The 27,669-nt window shown below is 48.1% G+C and overlaps 1 protein-coding gene across 1 annotated transcript; it reads right to left on the bottom strand.

The window, feature by feature from the left end:
• On the bottom strand, positions 1–27,603 carry PEG3 (paternally expressed 3). Its single transcript, XM_011932413.1, is given in 10 exon segments — positions 1–6,245; positions 6,413–6,505; positions 7,579–7,681; positions 10,639–10,742; positions 12,158–12,241; positions 12,994–13,083; positions 13,684–13,908; positions 13,911–14,162; positions 22,251–22,337; positions 27,457–27,603. Coding segments are annotated over 8 exon segments (4,776 nt in total). The 5' UTR covers positions 14,077–14,162; positions 22,251–22,337; positions 27,457–27,603; the 3' UTR covers positions 1–2,334.
• Between the last annotated feature and the right edge of the window lie 66 nt (positions 27,604–27,669).

Raw genomic sequence — 27,669 nt, 5'->3', positions numbered from 1 at the left:
TATTTTTAAACAGTTATAACTGCAGTATAAATATACTTTCATGTCCTGCTTTCTCCGCTTAATATTCTGTAAATATATTTCCACGTTGCTACCTAACTCGTGATTATCATTTTTAAACAGCTGCATTAAGTGTCCACAGATAGATTTAAGCAATCACTCTCTTGTTTACCATTTGTTACTACCTTTTCACTAACTTAAGGTTGGAACGGACACCCTGACTTATGGCAAGGTGCTTTCTGAAAAGGGTCTACCACAGCCAACAATGTTAACACCAAGTAACGAACCCACAAAGTTCACCCCGACATCAACACTGATTCTCGTTTCAAGAGTCCTCTTCCCATGTAGTACACCTCACTGCCCCTCAGCTTTCCCGATGCCCCTTCCAACCTCAGGTCTTCCTATGCAGCCAGCTCTCACCTACACCATACCATCAAAGGCTCCTTTTCCAAACTGCTCAGGACACCCCACTCAATTCCTTCTCAGCAACCTGGCCTTCCACAGTTCTTGCCTCTGGTGTTTTCTTCTGTCTGTCTTCTCTCCCCTCCTAGATCTGGTGATATATTAGGACTCCCTTCTTTGGCTTACTCATTTCTGCTTCTTGCTCTCAGCTCTACAATCTTCCTAAACGTTGACACTCCCTGCATCTTTGATATACTTCCAAGCCCTAATCCTGCAGATCCAGAAGAGTAAGATTCAGACACATTTCCCCCAGTGGGTATTTTAAGTTTGCTTGTTCAAATGATCTACACTTACATTTTGCAAATCTTTTTTTTTTAAATTTTTTAAATTTAAATTTTTTTTTTCCAGCCAACTCAAGGCCAAAAAAAAATCTCTTAATATAGTTATTATGCAAGGGGAGGGGAAGCAAAGGAGCACAGGTAGTCCACAGAGCAGGACACAGGAAACCTCAAGCTGTGAGGTCAATTTGTGATTAAAAGGAATACTAAGATTAGATGAACACGACACTCAGAAATACTCGAGGAGAGCTGAAAAAGAAGGAACAGATGTTAACAAAACAAATTAAGGCTGCTGGGGAACCTGAGTCCATGTTAAGCTTGGGTTGACTGTAAAGAAAGCAATTTTTTTTCTTTTTAATGCAAGTTAGACATGGAGTTAGAGGGTCAGATAAATAACAAAGAGAATTAAGTTAGCGATAGAAAGATCTAAGGATACTAGCTCCTGGGCACCTAGGGTGCAAACTGACTTGTGGCAGCATAGGCTGGTGCTGCACAGGGGACCCAAGCCATGTTGCTACTTGTCACTTAAGGCAGGAAGCGCACAAAGGAAGTGATGAAAGGTCATTAGCCTGCATCATTATTTACAGAATGAGAGCCTCTCCTACGGTTCTCAACCTTCATTAGGCACTACTGTGATCTAGTGATGGTTGTAACCCATTCTTTAAAGGCAAAGATGTAAGATTTACAGGGAAACGTTTCGGGTTTTATCAATTCACTATCATCAAACACATACTGAGTTGGTTTAAAAAAAAAAAAAAATCCAAAAAACAAACTTGTAATATTTTTGCATGACAACCACTTCAACAAACATAACAATGTGGGAACCAATCAATTTGGGTCACAAAAAGTCAATCCGTATATTGTAAAGCCTTATACAGTATTAGGTTCCAAAGTGTTGGTGCAGATGAAATGGCTGCAGAAAGAAGCTAAAGTACTTCTCTTTTCAAACAGCAAGAGTAAAAGACATGTTATCTATCATGCCCACACCTTCACAAGACTGTTCAAGGGTAAGAAACAAAACAATTACTCAAAAAAGATACTGACAGGGTTCAAATAATGCACAATAAATCTTTCTTGGGATCTAAGACACTTACAAGTATATTCAAATTTGTTGCTCTCTTCCTCCTCCAAAAAAAAAAAAAAAAATTCAGAGTACCAGGTAAGGTACCTCTGTAAACTGTAACTGTATATCATATTAAATCCAAATATATGTGATCACTGTTCTGCCGTAATTTGCTATTTTATATACACCTCGGGAAACACTATATATACATTACACAAGTGTCATTCACAGTTGGTCTGGGCAACCTTTGTAGTATGGAATACTCATAGGGTTTTCTCAATCTGATTACTTGGAAAGGTAAGATGTGTGCTGTGGCTTTCCCACATGCAGACACTGACATCTGACGGGGAAAGCTTAAGACTGGAATCTCCACATTCGTTCTCTTTTCACTATGAGTTTGGAGATGTTAAGTCAGGTGTGTAACACACTAAGGTTAAGTCTCCTACTGACATTATCATGGATTGGTTTGAATTCTTTGTGGTTTGGTAAGGGTCAAGTCCTAGGTGAAGGTTTTCTAACCTTTACCCCATGCCCTCAGCCAGTGTGGGTATTCTGGTGTCTGGCCAGGGACAGGCGGTCACTGAAGAGCTGCCCACAGACGTCACATTTGAAGTACTTCTCATCAGCTTGATTGGCACCACCTGTGCTGGTGCTGGCACGTTCGATGTAGCCTGAGCACTCCCCAAAGGCATTTGCAGGCTCAAATATGATCATGCTGGCATGAGTTTTCAGGTGCTCGCCGAATGCTGTGCTGGAAGTGAAGGTTTCTGTGCATTCATGGCAATCATAGTATGGTTCTTCCACCTGAATCTCTTGATCTTCAGCTTCTTCTGGGTCTTCAATTCCCACACCGTCAGGCTCGTCGGCATCTCCCTCTGGCTCTTCAGCTTTTCCCTCTGGTTCTTCAGCTCTTTCTTCTGGGTCTTCAATCCCTGCACCATCTGGCTCATCGGCATCCCCATTTGGCTGCTCGGCCTCTCCATTCGGCTGTTCAGCCTCTCCATTGGGCTCTGCAGCCTCTCCATCTGGCCCTTCAGCCTCTCCATTTGGCTCAGCCGCCTCCACCTCAGGCTCAGCAGCCTCCACTTCTGGCTCGGCAGCCTCCACTTCTGGCTCAGCAGCCTCTACATTTGACCCCTGAATCCTCAGAACTACTTGTGGAACATGGACATTGGCTTCAACTTCCTGGGCTGCTGCTGCTGCAGCTGCTGCTTCATCATCATCATCATCTTCTTCCTCCAGATGAAGCTCCTTATGTTTAGTGAGGACTGTGCTATGAATAAAGGACTTACCACAATCCTTGCATTCATAGAATGGTATAGCTCCTTTGAGGGGCTCAGTAAGAAATGAGGTGTGAGTATAGGAGGACCCATACTCATAAGGCTCATTCTTATGAACAGTTACATGATCTGCAAGTTCTGCTGGGTTGACGAAAGATTCTCCACAGACTGCACATTCAAAGAGTCTCTCTTCGGTCTGACTTCTCTGAAACTCAGTGAGGGCTAAGCCTGGAATGATAGCTTCCTCAGCCATCTGGCTCTGCTCCAGTAAATCATCTTCCCTGTGAAGTCTCATATGCTCATTAAGGGCAGAGCTATGAATGAAGCCTTGTCCACACAAAAGGCATCGAATGGCCGACCCAGCAAGAGCAGGATTCCTCTCTGCGGCACGATTCCTCCGTGGCTTCATGGGCAAGAGGGCAATAAAACCATCATCACACCCCTTCATGGAATACAACTGGTCTTGTTCATGGATTCTCTGATGCTCGAAAAGGAATGAGCTATGAATAAAAGATTCCCCACACTTTGGACATTCATACAGCTGCTCTCCAGTGTAATCTCTCTGATACTCGCTGATGGAATGGGTGTGAATTACAGAATGTGTGTACTCCCGACTGTCAACCAGGCACTTCCTGCTGTGGACTTTCTGATGGTCTGTGAGGTCTGTGAGATCCACAAAGCCCAGGCCACAGTCCTCACATTCATAGATTGTGTCATCAGAGTCATCCTTCTGCGGGTCTTCCATGTCTGAGCCTTGAATGACAGGGTCTTCCATTGTCTCCTTGCCATGGGTCTCCTCGCTGTAGGTCTCCTCGCCGTGGGTCTCCTCCCCACGGGTCTTCTCACCTTCAGACTCCTCGCCATGAGACTTCTCTTGGTCATAGATTTTCTGGTGTGTGTTCGGGTCTTTGCTGGTAGCAAAAAATTGTCTGAATTCCTTAAATTTGTTCCACGCTTGCTCTTTAGCATACTGCTCTTGGGCATAACTTGTTTGAGGGTCAGTAGGGGCCAGGCTGCGAATGACAGACCATTCGTAGTTTCTGCTTCCAGAGGGCTTCTCTCTATCATGAATCTTCTGGTGCTCAGTGAGGTCAGAGATATGCGCAAAGCACTCCCCACACTCCTGACATTCATAGAGCATCCCTCGAGGGCGAAATGTTTGTTCACCAAAAGGTAGAGAGTGAATTACAGAGGTCTCATTGCTCCTATGCTCAATGTATTTCTTTTTAGCACGAGCCTTCTGGTATTCACGGACATTTGAGCTGGGAACAGAGAATTCACCATCCTTCTTAAATTCACCAGATCCCTCTCCGGGAACACTTTTCTGAGGTCTGGCATGGGATACACTCTGTATGACAGAGTCTTCATAGTTGTGATTCTTACTGCCCCCTTCACAAGGGTTCTCTCTGGCAGGAATCTTCTGTCGCTTATCACTAAGGTCTGAGACATAAATGGAGAAGTCTCCCTTCTCATTAGATTCCACCAATTCATTTCCACTGTGACTTCTTGGAGGTTTGGAAGTCACTAAGCTATGGATAACAGACCTACTGTATTCCCTTCCTTCAGAGGTGTTCCCTCCAGCACGAACTCTCTGATGGTTGATAGCATCGAAGCTCTGAATGGCAGACTCTGCTGTTACTTTTGGTTTACTGGGCCCTGCTACACTGTGACTTTTCTGAGCTTCCACAGAGGCTAAGCTATGAATAACAGACCTCTCATATGATTTCCCCTCATAGACATTTTCCTTAGTGGGAATCTTCTGGTTTTCATAGGGGTTAGAGCTAATGGTGAATGCCTTCTCGTCCTCATCACTTTCGGGAGGTCGTGTTATAGTATGACTCTTCTGAGATTCAGTGAAGGGTCCACTATGAATGACAGATTTCTCATACCCTCTGCCTTCAAAGAGGTTCTTTCGAGAATGAATTTTCTGATGCTCACTGAGCTCTGAGCTTTGCATGAAGGCATCCCGGCCATCTGTAAAGTCATAGAGCTTCTCCTTATTGTAAGTCTTCTGACGCCTTTTAAGGGACTGACCAGGAATAAAGGTTTCCTCACATACTTTACCCTTATTTTCAAATGGGTTCCCTCTAGTATGGATTTTCTGATGTTCTTTCAGGGATGAGCTATGAAGGAAAGTCTCCCCACACACCTTACATTCGTACATTTTCTCTTTACCATACATTTTCTGAAACTCATTAAGGGTTGGGCTGGGCCTAAAGGTTTCCCCGCGCTCACGTTCACGTTCACGCTCATTATCTTTGTCATCCCCAAAGTGGACTTTCTGGTGCTCAATCAGGGCAGAACTATGAAGGAAGGTTTCCTTACACACCCTGCACTCATAGAATTTGTCTTTCCCATACATTTTCTGAAGCTCACTAAAGGTTGGGCTAGGCATGAAGGCCTCCTCACACTCCTGATTCTTACATTCCACAAGATATTCTCTAGCATGAATTTTCCGATGTTCAGCCAAGGCGGCACTCTTATTGAAGGTCTCTCCACAGTCCTTACATTCAAAACGTTTCCCTCCAACCTGACTTTTCTGAACTTCACTGACAGCCACACTGTGAATAAAGGACTCACCATACTCATAGAGGTTCTCTCTAGTATGCATGATCTGGTGCTCAACAAATTCTGAGATGACACTGAACGACCTCCCACACTCATCACATACATATGGCATTGCCCCAAAATCAACTGGCTGCGACTCGGTAAAGGATGGGGAGCTGAGGCTGCTCAGGTTGCTCATGCTCACGGCTTTTCTCACTTCACTACCACATTCAAAGGGCTTCTTCCTGGGACAGCCTTTTTGATCATGAATTGAGCCCTTCCCATCCGTGTCAAAATGATAGCGCCTCTTTCTTTCCAGAACTCTCTTTCTGGAAACAAGGGTTGAATTAAACCTAAAGCCTCCCCTAAATGCATTCCCTTCATAAACCCTCTGCTGGATCACTGACTCCCTCTTGTGCAATGAAACGTCCTTCCAGTTAGCATCTGACATTCTGGGGAATCTCTGTGACTGGTCGCTTGACTCCCTTGCTCTTCCCGATTTGGAATTGCGCGACACATCCTTGATGAATTTTTCCATTATCACTCCATGGGAAGATTCATCTTCACAAATCCCCCGCCGGTGGGTTGATTTTTTGGCTTCAGGCATAGTTTTTAGACCTGGAAAGAAACCCTAAATGTAAATACTCCTTAGTCCCCACAGGAAGGACAGTGGGACTTGGAGGGGTGCACCCTTCTGTGATGTTTAGGAATGCAAAGTGTAGAAGGTTCCTTGATAGCATCTTACTGGCTGTGTGGCTCCTCTGTGGGATGTGCCTCCTGCTTACCTCGACTGGTGCTTGGGTAGGCACTTCTCTTGGATCTTGATGAGTGGCCCTGCGTCATGTGGGAGTGGCCATCGTCTTCAGCAAGCTGCACTCCTGGTCACAAGGACAATATGGTGCCTCAAATTCAAGTTGAGGACCAAGACTCATCCCCATAAATTGATCTTCATCTTTCACTGAGCCTCTAAATATAAGGTGGCCCATATCTGATTCCTTGGATGTCAGAAGACATTTGCTGTCTCATTTCCCTGCTATCTATTCCCTAATCCATTGTAATCTGTAAGTAATTCTTCTGACTCCACTCGGAAATGTGCACAAAGACCTCACATGTCCCTGAAATTAGTGCATTGTCTTTTAGTCTTCACCTTCTTGTAACCACTTTTTTTTTTTTTTTTTTTTGAGACGGAGTCTCGCTCTGTCGCCCAGGCTGGGGTGCAGTGGCCGGATCTCAGCTCACTGCAAGCTCCGCCTCCCAGGTTTACGCCATTCTCCTGCCTCAGCCTCCCGAGTAGCCTGGGACTACAGGCGCCTGCCACCTCGCCTGGCTAGTTTTTTGTATTTTTTAGTGGAGACGGGGTTTCACTGTGTTAGCCAGGATGGTCTCGATCTCCTGACCTCGTGATCCGCCCATCTTGGCCTCCCAAAGTGCTGGGATTACAGGCTTGAGCCACCGCGCCCAGCCCTTGTAACCACTTTTTAAGTCCTCTTTTTCACTGGCCTTCTTCCTCTTACCTCACGACTGCTCTTCCTCCACCCGCTCCCTCGAGGCCCTATGGCCTTATAGACCTGCAGGACAGCCAACTGCCCACTACCAACTTGGGCTAGATGTCTTCCAGGGAAGTCCACATGGGAACTCAGGATTCCATCCTGAATGTCTACTTAAAAACCTCCAGTGCTACCACTCTGGAAAAAGGTATCAACTCTTGTAGCAAGAAGCATGTCCCTGTTTGTCCCCACCCTGTACAATATATCTTTACACAAAGCCAGAGGCATTTCTTAAAAACACAAATTTCATCATTTACTCCCTCATTTGAAATCTTTCATAGATTTCTTACTACCCTTAAAGTCCAAATATATTAATGTGGACTCTAACATCCAGCTTAAAAAGGGGCAAGATGACAAAATGCTCCAACGACTGGACTGGGAGTGACTGAGAAGCAGCTGCTTACCCAGGGAGAGCAGCTTCCTGTAGTTTTCCATGTTGTCCTGGATTGTGTTGTGAGGTTTCCTGTCCTCAGTGAGGTCTACCACATTTTGGTATGATTCAGCATCCTAAAACAGCAAACACAGACCTCTCAATGGAGTCTGTCCCCACCGACATCCAAAGACAGAATAATGTTGGCGACATGGGAGCTACATATATGAAGTTATATAGTAAGTGCTCACGGTATTGGGGTTCTGAGTGATCCAAGTCAAGTGTTACTAGGGGCCTACGTCGTACCTACCTTGGTGCTACACTCTGAGGCAGATCCCAAAGACGCATGACACATATTCCTTGCCCTCATGCAGCTTACAATTTGGTTGGAGAGAAAAGACTCATGAAACAATTAGAGAACAATAAACAATAAATTGGGGTACAGATAATAAGTACTAAACGGGTTTTGTAGAGGGACAGTTCAGGGTGGGCCTGAACAGTGTGCAAAGGTTTGTGGAGGGCAGGTTGGGCCTTAAGTAGCAGGTGAGGTTATGATACATAGAGAAAGGGATTGGTGGAAAAACTTAAACAGACTAAATATCAAACAGGCATGGAGTACTCAGGGAACAGAAAGAAGACACACACATTCAGGCAGACGTCTGGTCAGGATGTGACTTAAACCTCCCTCCTAGTTTCTCCATGGCATAGCACGGCTATACTGAGGGAGTTTCCAGTTTGCAGAATTTTCAAACAACCCAGGAATAACTGTAAGCCCCGAGGGCATTTTTATAATTGCCTTTTCTGTTTTAATGGACATTTACCTAAAAAGGAATGTAAAAATTCCTCGCATTACTCAGGAGAACCTTCTACCAGGATCCTAAAGGACCTCTGCTTATTGCCAGAGGGCTGACTAGAACACCACTGGTTTCAGGGAGTCATGGTCCCAGGAAGAATGGCACTGAGGCTGGAGAGAGACTTGAGGAGGGAGACGGTGCTATGGGAAGCCCACAGGCTTTGGAGCTAGACAGAGATCTGGGTCAAAGGAGGATCGCACCAATTATGAGCTGTGCAACCTTGGGAACGGAAATCTTTTTGAACCTTTCTTTCAGGTTCTTCACCTGTAAAATGGGGAGAAGTGCATTTATCTGCTTTGCAATACTGTGGGTGAGGATTTTCGGCAATGTAATGTGTTGCTTAAATATTAAGAAAAATTATGTAAAGGAAATACATATGTTTTGATATTAAATCCACCATAGTTCTATTGCTGGGAAAAGGCATGCAGCAACATGAAAAATGTAGTAAAAAAAGAGGGTTTGCTGAACAAGGTATATATCAAGAAAGACAAAGAGGTACGGGCATCTGGGTTTAAGAGGGAAGCCTTATTTATGCACTGCCTGTGTCCTGCCACAAAAAAGCAAAAACAACGACAAAAACTAAGTAGGGCAAGGAAACAAAGCAGAGCTTCACAGATAAAATTCTTTTCTCACATGAAAGAAAAAGCACACTTTGATTTGAAATTAAAATCTAGGCAAGTGGGCAGCCCTACATTGGTTGTTCACTTCGTGTTTATAATCAACAATGACATCTTAATGTATACAAACTGCAATCAAGTTCAACGGAAGAGATGCTGTTCTGAAAACAATGCTAGTATGGCACAATGTAATTTTCACAACATGATCCATACATGTGAACAATTAAGAGATTTACACATGATGCTAAAAGATGAGAGAATTTTCTGTTTTGTACACCTCCAAAATGTAATTTGTCATTTGCTGCTGGGGTTACTACTATACTGCATCAGTAGGAATCAGTAGCTTCCAGACTTTTGATTATGCAGTCATGGGGCTTAGATGCCAATTCTTCACAGATTGTCAAGGAAGGGCATTTAAAAAGCAAAACGAGACAAAGCCCAACTACCAGGATACCAATGGCCAGGCCCACACATGCCTGCAGCCTTCTTCCTGTATCCCAGTCACTTGGCCCTTTGTTTAGTTCCTATCCCACAACTTTAGCTGAGCTCTCCCTAATGCCTGGGGTCCCCTCCCACAACACCTGACCCAGCCTGCTCCTGGCTCTAAACGGCAACTGTTAATGCCTCCAAGACATTTCCCTTCAATCCAAATAAAGGCCCTTGTTATAATTTCTTGTTAACTCTCTATTTTTTCTTGAGGGCACTGAGAACGATTAGCAGTATATACAACATTTGTGTCAATATTTATTTGTGCAACTGTCAAAAGCTTCTCAGGGCAGGGCCCCTCTCTATGTTGCTCACTGCTGTGCCCCCCAGGGCCTAGGCCTGCTATCTGACATGGGGTGGGTACTGATACATGAAGGAAAGGAAGGTTCAGCCCAATGGCTCCTCCCTTCTTTGAGTCCAGTCAGTGCTGGGGCCTTCCTCCACGCTCCACCATGTCTAAGTGACCCCTCTCCTCCTTCCTAAAAAACAAGCTCAAGTCCCACATTTTTTTTCCCTTCATGAATCTCCCTGGCACATGCTGCCTCTTAAACCACAACTGCCATAACATTTAATGGTATGCCTACCATGTGCCAGGTACTTTATGTATGTGTATGAGTGACTTTTCACAGCAGCCCTGGGAGCAATCACCATACTCATTTTACAGATGAGGAAACTGAAATTCAGCTTAGTTGAGTAAATGGCCCAAGGCCAGCTAGCAAGTGGCAGAGCCAGGCTTTGAACCCAGCTCTTGTCAGCTCCAGAGCCTTTGTTCTCCCTGGCCAGTCTACTCTGCAGACCCACAGCTTTCCTGGCTCCCTCCTGAGGACCAGAAATACCTCCACAGTCACTCTGCTTCCCCGGCCCTGTAGGGAATGGCAATGTGACCAACCTACCAAGTGACACACATGCTGAGGGGCAGGAGCTCCTCTGAGCACATGAACGACACAGACAGCCAGCAGCAGCCTGGGCTACTTGTCACCTACGGGATGGGCCTGGGCTCCTCCTGGAGGGCTGGGGCTCTCACCCCAGGTGGGACTCTAGGGGGCAGATAAATAAACACAACATCCAAGGAAAGAAAGGCATCTCTGCCACGAAATGAAGATGGCCTTTCTAGAAAGACAGGAAACCTGAGCATACCTGAGATCGGGACTCATAAGCCCTGGAGTCCCTGTCATCATCTCTTTCCATTTCAAAGCTTGTTTTCGCCATCACAGGAAGGGAAAGATCCCGCGGAGGCAGCCCTGGGAAGAGAAAAGGCATCAACGAGAAGCAGGGCCCAGTCCATCCTGCAGGTCCCAGGTTTGTCCTACTCAACTATGAAACTGGCTGGGGTGTGAGTGGACGACAGCAAGTGCCTTTCTCTTCTCTGCACTCTGTGGCAGCCTCCGAGGAGTCCCATAAAACCAGTGGCCCTACAAAAACCCAGACCCAGAGCAGGGCCAGCGGCCCTGCCTCGTCCTCCTGCTCCCAGTCTCGCAGGTGGTTCAGACTGTGCCCAAGCTGTGTGGGTCCAGTGCGGTGCCCACTAGCCTCATCCTTCGGGCACAACCTCTGGGTCTCCCCAGCTGCAATGTGTGACAGGGAAATGGCATCGGAGACACCGTCCCACAGGGTCGTGTCTCTGAACAATGCCTAATGTGTTGTGAACCATCACTAAACGTCACTCGCTCCTGATCAATTGTAGGGGTGTCCTGCTGCCCACAGCAGGGCTCTCCAAGCCCAGGAAGAAGAGGAAATGATTTCCAGCAGTACGGACACCAACAACACACTGGTGTGACGACTGATTCCCTTTCAAATCTCAGGCCTGGTGCTCAGAAGTGGCACTTCCCTAACACTGCAAGAAGTCATGGCAGACATTCCTAGTTAACAACATTGTTATAATGTGTTTTTCATTCTGCTTTCTGCCTATGGCACTTTATACTAGTTTTCAATTTTTTTTTTTTTTTTTTTTTTGGAGACGGAGGCTCGCTCTATCACCCAGGCTGGACCTCGGCTCACTGCAAACTCCGCCTCCTGGGTTCACGCCATTCTCCTGCCTCAGTCTCCTGGGTAGCTGGGACTACTGCGCCCGGCTAATTTTTTTGTATTTTTAGTAGAGATGGGGTTTCACTGTGTTAGCCAGGATGGTCTCAGTCTCCTGACCTCATGATCCGCCCGCCTCGGCCTCCCAAAGTGCTGGGATTACAGGCGTGAGCCACTGCACCCAGCCTAGTTTTCACTAATTTTTGTATTTTTAGTAGAGACGGGGTTTCACTGTGTTAGCCAGGATGGTCTCAGTCTCCTGACCTCATGATCCGCCCGCCTCGGCCTCCCAAAGTGCTGGGATTACAGGCGTGAGCCACTGCACCCAGCCTAGTTTTCAATTTTTAGAGTAGCATAATCTTTCATACAGAAACTTCTAGCTTTTTTAAAAAATGCACCAGCTTAAGAACACTGAGCAAATAGTTCAGAAGGCAACAGGTCTATGTGGTGAAACCTGTGCTGGTGGCACTGAGTGGAACTCCACCAATAGGAGGCTCAGACTAAACTTTTGGGGAAGCAGAATACAGTCCAAATGGAGCAGCAGAAACTTCGAGGCCCTGGCACTTTCCCCTTGAACCTGTGCACAGCACATGCTCTATATCTCCTACTGAGAAAGAAAGTGGTTAAGACTCACTGCTTCTTGGGTTCCTGGTGTAGGACCAGCGGTCTCGTGGCTCCATGTCTCTGCTTCTGCCCCTCCGGTCCCAGTCCCGATCACCTGAGCAGGTGAGACATTCCAGTGGTTAACAAAGCACTTCGACACACCTGTTTCCCCTGCATGTGCACAAACACCCCTCTGGAAAGAGATGCTACCCTCTTCCCACAAGGAAATGGATCCAGAACAGAGAGCTCCAGATTCCCAGGCTCATCTGGCCCCTTCTTTATCATATACCCGCAACATGGATTCTGCAGGCTTTGCGCAGGTGGGGCTTGCTTCCAAGCAAGTTCCAAAGCTCAGTCCAGTGGCTAACCCCCACTTCAGACTCTTTGCTGGCTTCCCAGTTTCTAAGGGGCTGAGTCCACATTCAGGAGAATGGATTGCACACCGTCTACTGTCTGGCAGCCAATCTTAAAGTGCATGTCATTCTACTACAAAAAAAACCAAAACCCAAGAAAACAACACACACACCCTCCCTGAAAGCAGTGCTCCCTATAAAAGCTCACTGAAGCATCTTTAATGAACCCTCCTGGGGAGGCTGGGGTACAGCTGGAAGCAGCCTGTTGCAAATTCCAAATAGCTTTAAATATTTTATCGTTGAATAAAACAAAACTAAGTATTTAAGGTGTCTGTTTAGATATAAAAATATCTCATTATGCCATCAATTACTTTACCCTCTCCTCAGATCTCTGAGTGAAGCTGACCACTCGGGGATGGCGGGGCATCTTCATGGAGGCCCCAACCCACCGTGTCTCCACCTGGAAGCATCTGGCAGCGCCTGCCCATGGTTGACCAGGGGGATAGGTACTCACCACTGAAAGAATGGACTGAGTGAGGTGGTGAGGACTCTCCTCTGTTCCGGGCCATGTCGTCGTCACTGGCCACGTCACTGCTGTTGTCGTCTGAGAGGACACCAGTCACCTGGTTACTACTGACCTGGTTACTATCTCTGGCCCATATTCTCACAATAGCTCCCCCCAATCCCTGAGTTGCATCTCCCCGTCACACACACACACACACACACACGGCTGGAGTGACCTGATCCTGACACTGTTGAGCTCAAAACCCTTTAGTGGCTTCCAACCACTCCTGACAGACTAAAAACTGAGGGGAGCGTGGTGGCTGTGAGCACCCCGACCTCACCCCAGACACAAATAACCAGAAGGCAATCTCCTAGCGCGCCACACCAAAAGGGCAGGAGCCGTAAGACGTTTTCTCCCTTCCACAGAAGTGTCTCCCTTCCCTCTCCTGACTCAGGATGGTGGTTCTGCGCCAGGGCGGTTGTGGCCGCCAGGGGATACCTGGGCATGTGTGGAGACACTTGTGGTGGTCACATCCAGAAAATCATGATGCGGCTCAATCCCACAGTACACGGGACACCCCCACCGCTGCCCAGGACTGAGAGTGATCCAGCCCAGACCATGTCGGAAGTGTGGAGGCTGAGAGCCGCAGGGCACGCCTGAGGCCTGCACCGACCACCGTCACCCTGTGGAGACTCTTACCTTCCGGTTGGTACATCTCCTTGCAATTCTCCAGCAGAGTGACGAGTTTCTCACAGTTCTCTGGCGTTTTTGCTCGCACCCAAGGCTTGAGCTTTTCAGGGATGATGGTCAGGTACTGCTCAAGGACCAAGAGCTCGATGATCTCCTCCTTGGTGCGAGTCTCTGGCTGCAACCAATCAAGGCAGAGGTTTCGGAGTTTGACCAGGGTCTTCCGAGGCCCAGCAATTCCACATAGATTAGGTTCCGAAACCTCTGACGAGAAAACTAAGAGTCAGTTGGACCTTCTCCTATGATGACATCCGGCTCCTTAGTCAAGTCACTGTTTAGCTCATACAGATTTGGGGCCCAGGACTTCTTAGGCGTGGTGGCAGACAAGTGCTTTGGAGGCAGCATTTCTCTAAGTAAAATTTTCACTGGAGGAATCAAACATGAGTCAACGGGAAAGACACGGCAGCCTGTGACCGTCGGTACTCAGGGAACTGTAGATCATAAGGAGATATACACATGTCCCAGAAGTTGAGGACCAGGCAGCAGTGGAGGTCACCCTACCAGAGGCATCAACAATGCTTTGGGATATGGGAGTCGCCAGGAAATAGACAAACAACTGCACAAAGTTGGCCTCAGCACAGCAGTTACAAGCACGATCCCTGGGCTTCACACAGACCTACTCTTGAGGAGTTAGATCTGCTACTAACTTGTTAGGTGACTGTGGGTAACTTGTCTTATGCCCTAGAGTCTGTCTCTGTAATCCGAGAAATGAGAATAACAGCACCTCCATCCCTTTCAGAATCGTGAAGCTGAAATAAACTAAGATACCTAAAAAGACTTATCTGCCCAATGCAAGGCACAAGAGAAATGTTCAAGGCCCTAGCCAGTACTAAAATCAGATGTCAGCACGTTTATTAGCAAAAATGAAAAGGGAAGTAGGAGCTGGGGCAAATCCTCCCCTAACATTTCTTCCCTTAACACAATCATTAAAACACACTATACAACATGTAAAAAATGGAAGACCACTCAAAAATATTAAAAGTACTCAACTCTAGGTAATATGACATTCTCCCCTCAGACAGTGACAAGTGACCACTGAGCCTCTTGATGCTACTGTATGTTCTTTTGCCCTTCATCAATCTCATCAAAGATCTCATCTGTCTAAAAGAATCGGCTTTCTGTTTTGACATTCCTTTCTTACTGTTTCTTTACCTAGTTCATTTATTTCCTTGTCTTTATTTTATTATCTGCCCCCTTCCATTTATTAAACGTAAAGATTTTCAAACTCTCCTCTTTTTTACGTAACCAAGTAAAGCTATATATTTCCCTTAAAGCATTTTTGCTAGCATTTACGTTTTATTACGTATTTTGATGACTTACAGCACAACTGGTGCAACTAAGTAGGGCGATATGGGAAAGAAATCAAGGTCTGGGAGCATAAACTACCTACTGGCTTTACTTCCAGAGAAGAAAAAAAAACCATATGCAACCAAAATTTTCTCCCTTTGTTTTAAAAGAAAAGCAAGTTTAAATTTTTTAATTTAAAAAAGTCTAAAGGAAAACTGAAGGTGTTTCCATTATTCAGAGTCTCAATTAGACATTATCACTTGGAAATTAATGTGGTAACTGCGGTAAACTCATGTTTACTCGTCTCAGTGATGGGCTCCCACTTCCCTCCCTATGCAAACTGCCTTCCCGCGCTCTCTCTTGTAAGTTATCCCATGGAGCTTGGGCACTATCCAGTGCAAATGCCTTGATCCTGAAGACCTTAGCGACTGGACTATTCCCTTGTTGCCCTTCTCCACAGGACTGAGACACCACAGACAGCACAACATAGATAATGCTCTGCTGGGAAGAAGAATCCCAAAGGAAGGGAAGGCAGCAGGCCAGAGAGTCCAGGCTCCAGAGACCACTGAAAGGCCACCACGTGGGAGACAGGAAAATAAAGATGGGCCCAACTTTTCTGCACTATAAAAACCAACCAAAGTAAAAACAAAGCAAAAAGTGAGGGGGAAAGTATTTTATAACATAGATGACAGTTAATATTTGAAATGTAAAAGGCTTTTGGCATTAGGAAAAATAGCCCAATATGAAAATAAACAACACTAATACACAGAGTTCATAAAATTAGTGATAATAAAGGCCGCTTAATTAACATCAGAAATCAAAGAAATGTAAAATATTACAATAAACATTTTTTTGACCTGTCGAATGGGCACATGTTTAAAAGATGAACATTTTTGCTAGTGAGGGTGTAGAGAAGCTGGCTGGTGCAGGCATGAACCCTACCCTCTACTTGCTGCCCAAAGGGCAACTAGCAAAGGGGCCAGATGCTGAATTTGCACCTGCCAGAGCCACATACTTACCTTACCCTGCCTGGGGAAGATCAGATCCCAGGTGACCTTCTGTGACAGCGAGTCTGGCCAATCAAAAGCATAACTGCTCTACCCACTCAGCCCCCACTTCCCCAGGCCAGCTTCTCCATGGCAATAGCCACGCCTACCACTGAAGAAAACAGAAGATATGTGTTTGCAGGTGCTGAGAGAAAAGAAAGGTCTAAAGGCTTGCCTGATGCTATCAAATGAAACATTAAGGCTGAGGAGTCAGTCTGCCCGAGGATGGCCTAAACGGGCCATCAATAAAAATGTAGCCTATTAATCAGAGCTGTCCTTGAAGATGTATGAATCCAACACAACAACAGAGCACCTGTATTTATACCCTACTGCAAGGCCCCATGGGCAAGGACTCTGCTACCTTTTTCATCTCTGTATTTTTATAGGTGTTCAATAAACATTATTTGCACATAGATGCAAAAACATTTGACAAACCCAATCTAACAAAGTCCAAATAATAGCCTATGATCTTGAAAGGCTATTCCAGGAATACAAGGAGGATGTCACATAAGGGTAAACTGTTATATAAAGGATGAAAGGGGAAGGGGAGCCCATGAGCAGTATTTCAAGTTAAAAAACATTTGCAAACTTCAACAGCCTTTTCTCATAAATTCTTAGCAGAGTAAACACAGGAGACCATCTAAGCATAATACTTATCTCAAAGAAATGCAAACAAGCACATTATTAAACCCTAAAGGTGTTCCTCTGGAAGTGGGGACAAGGAAGGGACAGCTACATCACAATTACAATTTAACACAACCCTGGAAGTCCTAGCTAGTGCAACTGAAGATAAAAGTATAAACATGGGGACAGCATTATTTTGAACTACAAAACCTTATGAGTAAATACAGCAAGAGAAATAATTCCCATTAATAGCAAAACAAATAAATCAATCTCCGTAAGTAAGTTTAACAAAGTTATCTGCAACTTCAAACAAAATTTCAAAAGTTTACAGAGGAACACAAAAATTAGCCAGGGGTGGTGGCATGCGCCTGTAATCCAAACTACTTGAGAGGTTGATGCAGGGGGAGCCCTGGGAGGGGGACAGTGCAGTGGGCTAAGATCATGCCCCTGCATTCCAGCCTGGGTGACAGAACTAGACCACATCACCAAAAACAAAACAAAACAAAACAAATTACAGAAGGGCAATAAGTCTGAAATAAATACATGAAGACATGTGTATCACATTTTAAAAGTTCCTTTTTATTTTGATGTGGGGAGTTTTGACAAACCGATAATCCAGTTCTTCTGGAAGAATAAATGTACAAGAATATCAAGACAACCCTGCATAAGGCCTATATGGAGTGGGAGGTGGTTTGTCTGTAAAATGACTCCAACACACGAAAATAAAGTGTTTTTTCCAATAAGGAAGTAAGCACAAGGACAAATATACCACTGGGACACAACAGAGTCCAGAATTCAACTGTGTGAAAGTCTACAGACACATGGGGACTTCATGTACAATGAAGGACTGGAAAAGGATTCCTTATTTAAATACAAACTAGGAACTTTCTTACAACTAAATGGCAAAGGATAACTTTAACAAAAAGGCCATGACAGGACCGTTGACACTTCAGTGTTTGGTTACTCAAGCATGCATTTCTAGAATTAGAGTTGGCCTTTGACGTTAGGAAAGGCCGATGTAACCACTGCTGGCATGGAGCATCCCCTAAGAAATTAGGTATTTCACCTACACATTTCTGGAAGGCTAAGGCCACTAGGGCCAATGACAAACATACTTTGTTCTAAGTAAGTTAGTGCACCCAAAAAATCAGCATCCCTCCTCAATTTTCATTAAACAAGGAATGAAAACAAAGTATTTAGCAAAATGTTACATAACCATTAAGTCGTGTTGTCAAGAAATATTACGGCTTTATTTTCTGATTATAAAAATAAAACAGCACTACATTCAGGTATTGCAAAACATTCACCATAGAAACTGCAAACCACACCTACTGATTAAGTTAGTTGCTATCAATAAATCTTAAAATCTATACATATGTTGTTCTTACTGCAAATATTCCCATTTATGTGTACACAGAGAATGATAATGTCCACACAATGGAATATAATGCGATTTTCAGAAAGCAAAGCTATAGACGGAGACCTTGAGTGTGAAATGTTTGATAAATGGCATGATCTCATGTATGCAAAAAAGAGTTAAACATATGGTAGTACATACAAACTACACTGGAAGAAAACTCACATACACTTGTACTAAGACTATTTATAAAATAGGGGAAATCAATCAGAATAAATGATTAACAACAACAAGTCTCTGTTTCTTTTTCCATCTCTATTTAAAATGTTATTTTAACTTCCCAACCAGGAAAAAAACTAAATACAAAAATGAAGTAAATTCAATGACTGTTTCCTAGGGTGTTTTCCTTCCTGCTCAGCTTGTTACAGCACATCAGGCCCTCCCCTTTTCCTGCTGGGGTCCCCATAATACCATCTCCCTCTGACCCTTAAGCACTCCCTCCGAGGGTACCCTGTGGTCACCATCTGTACCTCCCCTCTCCAGTGACTGTACCATGGAGGGGGCTAGTAGGCATTAAGCTCCACACCCAAATCCTCACTTCACTGACAGCTGTCTAGCCATCACATGGCTCAAGACTGAACTCTGGCCACAGGGCAAATCCACCTCCTTCCTGCCTTGAAGGTGGGCTCCCACACACCCCTCATTACTAAAGCTTCCACATCTCCCTCTGCTCTCTCTTCAGAGCAGGACTCAGTGTTAAGTAGTAGCCAACAGCAGTTAGCAGCACACAAGGGCTAGCTGACTCTGGGCCAGGAGACAAAGAAAGGTCACCAACTTCAAGGGGAGGGAGGAGAGGCGCCAAGTGATGGGGCCACTAATAAAGGATCCCTCTACACAGCCAGGCAGGAATAGTGCTTCTGGGAATCTGGCATTATTTGATCTCCAAAGGATCTGTTCTTTACACTAGATATCTAAACATGAAACCTCTCTGGATACAGAATAAGCTTGGTGCAGCCTGCTGTAAGACAGCATGGCCATTGAAGTCTGGATGGTGGTACTGATGACATTCCTTGAATATTTTATGACACTTTACTTCTATTCCATTAAAATGAGTAGAAAATAAAAGCATGGATCTCACAATTAATATAATACATAATAAAGATGAAACTCATCAGGCATCCTTGCCATTAAGTTGGGGAAGATCTACGGCTTTAATCAGAGAAATGATGGGTCAGTGTTCAACAGAGCAAGGAAGAACTTAATTAAAGAACACATCATGCACTAGAAAGCGCCTGGGACTATGTGTGAGAAGAAATCCTGTGACTCCAGTTTGGCCTCAGGCTCCCACATCCCATCTGACGCAGGAGAAAATCCACCAAGTCTCCTTCAGTCTCATCGACATTTACTTACTTTGGTCCCTCACCATGGTGCACCTAGATTCAGCCCCCAACTCATTCTACCTACCTCATTAAAAGGGGGCTGGAATTGAGAACTTTAAAGTCAGGAACCGAGGAGGTTACTCTCTTCGTCTCTCAGGGACAGCGTGGTGTGTGGTCTCATCTCTCTTCTTGTTTGCTCCATTCTCCTGCCTCTCTCTGCAGACCGACATTCTCTAGTTCAGCATGCACATGGAGTAAGATGCTGTCCCAGCCCAGGCCTACCTCACCTCCCAGTTTAAATGCCCGACACACAAGTGTCCCTTCATCCAAATTCTCAGTATGAAAGTGCATGCTACAGCCTGATTCCTTCTAGGGCAGTGGTTCTCAAACTCAGACATGCAGAAGAGTTGCCTAGGGTGCTTATGAGACACGAAGCTACCTTTCCAGGTGGGATGACCCAGGAGGTCTGCGGTTCCCCAGGAAAGAAGCATTCCTACAACCACTCCAGGAGCTGTTCTTTGAGAACCACTGCTCTAAGGTATCCAGTCTGGTCCAATCACCTATGAATAAAGTACATATGGGACACAGGGGCTTTAGAGGGAACAATTTTATATGGGAGCAAGGAGTAAATGACCACCAACTCCATCTCAAAGGCCACAACCTCCACCCTCTGGTCTGTTGGCTGGCTTCTCTCAGATAATCTCAACATCCTGGGCTTACTTCTACCACATAAAGCTTAGCACTTACCACACTGCAGCAAAATCTCCTTGTCGTTGTCCATCCTTGAGAGATTTCCCCAAAAGTTTAGAAAGAGAGGAAATAACATCTAAGAGTTCAGTCTTATGACCAGCACAAAATGGTTCGAGACAAATAAAGCCACTTTGAAGAGACAAAATGTCTTCCAGAACAGTCTGAATTATTTGACTATATTCTAATAACAATAATTGGTTGATCTTATTTTTTTAAGGGGAGGGAGTACTAAAAAGTAGGCCACAAAGCATGGTCCATCCAACCATCTACAGGATAGTGAACAACTCTCATCAGACCTAACTCGAATGGAGTTTGGGGAGGGCAAGGATGTTAGATAAGGGGCTTGTGGTGTCTTGGTAACCCTAAGCAAGGGTTTCACTGTGACTACATGGCTGCACCAGGCTGTGTTACAAACCAGTGCTATGAAAGCTCACCCACATCCTCTTGGTTCTGATTCCACACTCACCAAGCAAGCTTCTCACTATGGCTGTGTTTGCCATGCAGGTCTGCCCACAGGGAGAGAATCTGCTGATCATACACACTGCTGAGTACCTGGGTCCCCGCTACTGTTGATCTCCTACCATGAATTAATAAACCAGAATTGTGGGAACAAGAACATCCTATTACAAGTCACATGTCAGTACGGGTTTCAGTCTCCCGAGCTTAGTTAAATGTGGATCTACCAACACGAGCCCTCAGGCAAAGGAGGTTTCCAAGTCTCCACAGGGTTAAGCACCATAATGGATATCTTGAGCATTCACTGAGGCCAGGAATACACCAACCCATCCCAAGGGCCCACCTGGTCATGTTAGCTTCTCCTCAAGCAGTATTCCACCACCACCTTAGCCACCTATCTTGGTAAACATATCCTTATTCTTCTTGTGATGGGAGTAGTTTCCACTCAGTAGACACTGAGGCCAGGGATTATGCCACTCACTTCTGGAGACTCCAAGCCTGGCATGATCCTGTCCTGGATCAGGCCCAGTATCAATGCCCCCTAACAAATAAACAAACAGACAACCTCTGGCTATGTGCTTGCTTTCCCACATCATGTGACTCACTGTGTCTGCTCTGAATCGGTCAGCAGGCCATGAACAGACAAAGTGAATCTTGTGGAGTCTCCCTCCTAGCACCTCTCAAATAATCTACCCACTTCGCTCCTCCCTGTGACATAACCACAAGCCAAGCCACCATCTCTCACCCAGGCCCAAGGTGGCCTCCTCACACCCACTGCGTCCACCCTCCCCTTCTGCACCCTGTAACCAGACGATCTTTTTAAAACCACAAATCTGATGATCATGATACTCCCGTGGTTAAAAGGGCTTCCTGATGCACTTCAGCTCAAGCCCAGTTACTCACCACGATTACAAGTCTTTTCACAATGAAGCCGCAACTTACCTTCTTCCTACCTCAGTCAGATGCCACTCAACGATTCCCTTGCTCTAGGAATCCTGGATGTTCAGCTCCTCTCTCTTTGCATCTCTCAAGAACATCCCTGTCCCCTCTGCTGAGACTACTCTCCCCATGACACACACCATTCACACTCCTTCAGGGCTCAGCTTTAACGTTCTTGACCATTTCAGGGAGGCCCCTATGTGGCCTCTCCAAGATTCAGTCGGCTGCTGCTAGCAGATGTTCTTTTGCAAAAGTATACATCCAACAATTATATTTTCCACAGCTTTAATCCCCAAATAGACTAAAAACTCTGCGAAAACACTTCCTTTCCCCCATGGGGGCTATGTCCCAGTACCTGGCACAAAGTACACACTTGGTCAATATTCACAGATGAGTGGATGAATCTCTTATGCTTCTTTAATCACCAGGTAAAAGAAAAAGAGTAGGCCTGAAGCAGTAGCTGAGTATGAGAAAAAGGGGGAGGATACTGAAATGGTGTGAGGCCAAGGAGAATTTCTAGGGAATACAAAATCCACCAGAAGAGTCTGGGTATTCTCAGAGGGCACAAATGGTGCTGGGGTGGCTATGTGGAACACGTGTGCAGTAGGAAAGTGTCAGAGTAAGGAAGTGCGGTGGTCACTTCAAAGATGGATGTGGCACTGAGGAGGAAATTCAACTCACCTGGACCCAGCCACCTAGCGTTTGGACCTAGTCCCTCTTCCTCTCACCAGTCGTCTCCAAGAAGGATGGAAGATCAAGAAGGCAAAGCTGTAGAGGAAAAGAAAATGTGATTCGCCAAGTTTATTTTGCAGTTGCTGGGTTCCTCAGGGGGGAACAATACCACAACAGTTCCACATTTATCTTCTATGATGGCACAGGTCAAACGAGACCATAAAGAGCATCCCATCCAGGATGAATGGCCATGGGTATAGCTCCCTTAGGCCATGTCACACCCTGGGATGTACTCATAGACTTTCTCCAACAAAGTTACATCAAAAGCATTCAAGTTAGCTTCTGGGGGGGTCTTACAACCTTCCCTGTGGCTCTAGATTAAGGAATCAATTCAAGGGCTCTAGATTAAGGAATTAATTCAAGAACCCCATTTATGGCGCTGGCCATCCCTATGTTAGGACCGCTATCCTATCATTATTAGGTAATGGTACCCTTAAATCATGTGAAATATTTTAGGGTTTATCAACATGCTCTCAGTGGACTAGTAGGACATAGTTCAAGTCCCACTGCATCTCAGAGTATGTGTTCAATCAATTAGAGGTCACTGGGGGAAGGACCTTCATGATTACGGGGCTGGTTTATATTCCAAGAGTCAGGTGAGCATATTTTGGTGAGGTTAAAGAGATTATTAAAAACTATTCAAAGGATGGGTGCAGTGACTCACGCCTGTCAGCACTTTAGGAGGCCAAGGTGGGCAGATCACCTGAGGTCAGGAGTTCAAGACCACCCTGGCCAACATGGCGAAACCCCTGCTCTACTAAAAATTAAAAATTAGCTGGGCATGGTGGCGCGCGTCTGTATTCCCAGCTACTCAAGAGAGGCTGAGGTGGGAGAATCACTTGAACCCGGGAAGCAGAGACTGCAGTGAGCCGAGATCGCGCTACCGCACTACTGCCTGGGCGACAGGGCGAGACTTTGTCTGAAAAAAAAAAAAAAAAAAGAGATGATGACAGGCTAGGAAGGAAGCGTCATATGTGTCACTTTCCCTACCTCAAATAAAACAAAAGGGCTGACTTAAGATCTCCTTGGGTGGAGCCAGGGCTAGGTAAGTGAGCTCTAGGACTCTGTAGGAGAGCTAGGGCTGGGAGGTCCCTACCCAAACTAAGCTTTGGAAGCTGTGCAGCCCTCTAGCGGCTCTGCTCATGAATAGTTTATCCCAAGGACCCACCCTACCTTTGGGGCAGCCCCTTCAAACACACCCCCACCTGCCCAGGGCAGCCTCCTAGTTCCAAGGCACTGCCCCTCCCTCCAGGACCACCTGCAGCCCTGAATTTTTCCAGCTCCAGTTGTAGGATTTTGAGAGAAAATCCTTCACCACCAGAGTCTCCAAATCACCTAGACCCCAAATCTTACACCCACAGCGCACTTCCTCCATTTTCTCACTTAAAATCCCACCCTTCTGGCCGGGCGTGGTGGCTCAAGCCTGTAATCCCAGCACTTTGGGAGGCCGAGACGGGCGGATCACGAGGTCAGGAGTTCGAGACCATCCTGGCTAACACGGTGAAACCCCGTCTCTACTAAAAAAATACAAAAAGCTAGCCGGGCGAGGTGGCTGGCGCCTGTAGTCTCAGCTACTTGGGAGGCGGAGGCAGGAGAATGGCGTAAACCCAGGAGTTGGAGCTTGCAATGAGCTGAGATCCGGCACTGCACTCCAGCCTGGGCGACAGAGCCAGACTCCCTCTCAAAAAAAAAAAAAAAAACAAATCCCACCCTTCCCCAAATCTCTTGAAAAGTCTGAGTTTGGCCTTGGACCTCACTGTCCCAAGGCTGCGCAGCTGAACCCGACGGCTTCCCGAGGCCTGGCTTTGGCGTCCCCTGGAGGAACTCCAGCGCCACCAGCCATGAAGGCGCGCTGCCCAAGATGGCAGGGGCAGGGCTCAGCTGGCACGCCAGTGCAGCCTGCGGTCACTCAGGAAGGCTCCCGCGCAGGCCCCACCCCTGAGCCGGCAAAGATGACACAGAATGAATGAACTAGGCTCTACGGCCCCGCCTACCTTGAAATCCCCTCAGCCCCCTCCAATAGCCCTGCTGTCACTCAAGATGGCGCCTGCGCAGTACGCTTCTGCTGCCCCTGCCAACGTCCAACACACAAGGTACTAGGGTGGGCGGGGCTCACGCCCACTCCTACAGCCAATGCAGCTGTCATTCAAAAATGGCGCCTCTGCAGTGCACCCGCCACATTAAATGCAGGCTGCTCCATCAGACAAGACACACATGCTACGGCCCCCCTCAGTCACTCAAGACAAGGCAGCTCCTCCCTCAGGCCCGCACCTGCAGCCAGCCTGTCATTCAGGATGGTGCCTGCACAGTACACCTTGGCTGCCACCTAATGGCCAGCCACGATGATGCCACAGGGTGGGCGGGGCCATGCAGCCCCCGGGTCACTCCTCTGCACCCGGCCCTACAACCAACCCAGCAGTCATTCAAACCACTGCCTGTGTAACTGCCCTCACGTGCCCCACTGTAGCCAAACACTGCGCCAGAGTGGACCAGGCTCGGCAGCTCCCAGTCACTGAGACAGCCCTCCCTCATGCCCGCCCTGGGGCCGACCCAGGTGTCACTCAAGATGGTGCCTGCGCAATCAACCTCGGGCACCCCCTCGCGGCTAGCACAGCCAGTACCGTGGAGGCGGCGGGGAGCAGTGGAGGTAGGGGTGCTCTCAGCCCTATCGTCCCGAAGAACGGTCCTGGGCCCCAGCCCTTAGCCCTGCCAGCAGGGCGCCTCCGCAACCCGCCACGCAGCTCCCCCGCCAAGCCGCCCCCAGACACAAAATGGAGCCACACACATCCTGAGGTGAACAACGTCTTGGTCAGGCAGTAACAGGGGAAGGGGTGAGCCTCTGCCACCGTTAGCCAAAAACACAGCGAGCATGCTGACAACCGTCGCCCTGTCCTTGAGGACAAATGGCTCCGCGGCCGCTATGGCAAACTCTCTAGGCAGGTCTCCTGGCTCCCGCAGATGCGGAGACCGAGCCAGTCCCACTGGCAAAACAGCCCGGCGACCAGCACACACAACCCAACGGGCGTGGCACTCCACAGCTTTCCACCGCCGCAAAGAAGGCAGGCACAGCAGCCGCGGCCTCGCTCCTCCCTGTGGACAACCCTATACCTACGCGGCAAACCGCAGCCGCCCCCATCAATGATGGCGCCCGGGTGGGCAGGGCTTGAGACCATCACGCCCATGCCACTCGCAGCCACTTCAGCCTTGCCCCGCCACGTCTGCCGCCAACCAATCTGGGCAACACCTGCACAGCAAACCTCAGCTGCCCCCATCAAAGATGGTGCCCAGGCGGGCGGGCCTTGCCTCGCCCAACCAACCAGGACGGCGCCTGTGCAGCAAATCTCAAGCGCTTCCATTAAAGATGGCGCCCAGGTGGGTGGGGCTTGAACAAACCACTAGGTCCAATGCCACCCTGTCACTTCAGCCTTGCCCCGCCCCATCTGCCACCAACCAATCAGGGCACCTGCGCAGTAAACCCCAGCAGCCCCCATCAAACATGGCACCTAGGTGGGCGGGACCTGAGCAGATCGTCACATCCAATGCTACCCAGTCACTTCAGCCTTGCCCCGCCCCATCTGCTACCAACCAACCAGGGCAGCGTCTGCGCAGCAAACCTCATCAGCCCCCATCAAGCATGGCATCCAGGTGGGCGGGGCCTGAGATCGTCACATCCAATGCTACCCAATTATTCAGCCTTGCCCCACCCCATCTGCTACCAACCAACCAGCGCAGCGCCTGCACAGCAAACCTCATCAGCCCTCATCAAACATGGCACCCAGGTGGACGGGGCCTGAGATCGTCACATCCAATGCTATTCTGTCACTTCAGCCTTGCCCCACCCCATCTGCTACCAACCAACCAGCGCAGCGCCTGCGCAGCAAACCTCAGCAGCCCCCATCAAACATGGCGTCCAAGAGAGCGCGGCCTGCAGCCCCCATCAAACATGGCGTCCAAGCGGGTGGGGCGTGAACAGATCGTCACAACCAATGCTACCCAGTCACTTCAGCCTTGCCCCGCCCCATGTGCCACCAACCAACCAGGGCATCGCCTGTGCAGCAACCTCAGCAGCCCCCATCAAACATGGCGCCCAAGTGGGCGGGGCCTGAGCTGACCGTTACATCTAATGCTACTCAGTCACTTCAGCCTTGCCCCGCCCCATTTTCTGCCAATCAACAAGAACAGCTCCTGCTCGGCAAACCTCAGCCACTCTCATAAAAGATGGCACCCAGTGGGTGGGGCTGGAACAGACCATTACATCCAACGCAACCCAGTCATTTCAGCTTTGGCTCGCCCCATCTGCCGCCAATCAACCAGAACAGCGCCTGCGCGGCAAACCTCAGCCACCCTCAAAAAAGATGTCATCCAGAGGGTGGGGCTTGAGCAGACGATTACATCCAATGCCACCCACAGTCACTTTAGCCTTGCCCCGCCCCATCTGCCGCCAACCAACCAGGGCAGCGCTTGCGCCGCAAGCTTCAGCCGCCCTCCTTTAAGATAGCGCCCAAGAGGGCGGGGAAAGAAAACCCCTTACAGGCAGGACAGCCCTCAGCCCTGCCACCTTGGTGGCCTTCGACCCTCCCACCACCACCACTGCGGCAAACAGGCCCCGCCCCCAGAGGGTACTGGGCACGCCAGCGCCGTGAGGCCGACGGCAGCCCGCAAGAAGGGGCATTCTTGCAGCCCCCAGACCCAGTCCAGGCAGCCCAGGGCTCCCGAGAGCCGCACTCCACCGCGGCAACAGGGATGGCACTGGTGTCCACCTTGCTGGACTCGCCGTGACAGAGCCCCTGGCTGTCTGCCCTAATGCCCCCGGGTTGCTGCGGTGACCCCCGGCCAGTCAGGAAAGCGCGGAGAACCCGCAGCAGCCCCTCAGACCCCGGCCCGCAAGATGGCGGCACCAACGCAGCAGCCCAGGCTGCGCCCACCCCTGCCCCAAAAAGGCACCAACCATCCACAGCCCGGCCGCCACTGTGCCCACTCCCGGACTGGGCAGTGGGCGGCCATGTACCATGCCCGCCGGCCCGCCCTGCCACAGGGTCGCTGGCTTGCCGCGGGGGTCTTGGGCTTGCGGCAAGACGGCCACTCCGGCACAGCACCGTCACTACACCAAGGTCCAGCGGAAGGAGGTGCACGGGGCGGCCGAGGGCGCACTCACCTCACCTCAGTGCAGCGCAGCCTCCGGCGCGAACAGCCGCCTAGCGCACCCACATGGCGCCTGGCGCCCGGCGGCGCCACCAGCCCAGGGTGGACATCTCTCGCGCCTCCCAAACCTCTCCACCCGCAGCTCCCAGGCTTCTGCACCGAGGTGCAGCTCGACGCCTCCTTGTCAGGGCTTCTCCGCAGAGGCGGGGCTTCTGTGCTAGCCAAT

The sequence above is a fragment of the Colobus angolensis genome, unplaced genomic scaffold (genome assembly GCF_000951035.1).
Source record: "Colobus angolensis palliatus isolate OR3802 unplaced genomic scaffold, Cang.pa_1.0 Scaffold96, whole genome shotgun sequence".
Lineage (NCBI taxonomy): Eukaryota > Metazoa > Chordata > Mammalia > Primates > Cercopithecidae > Colobus > Colobus angolensis.
Note: the sequence above shows the minus strand (reverse complement) of the source record. Positions and strands in the feature narration are given on the sequence as shown.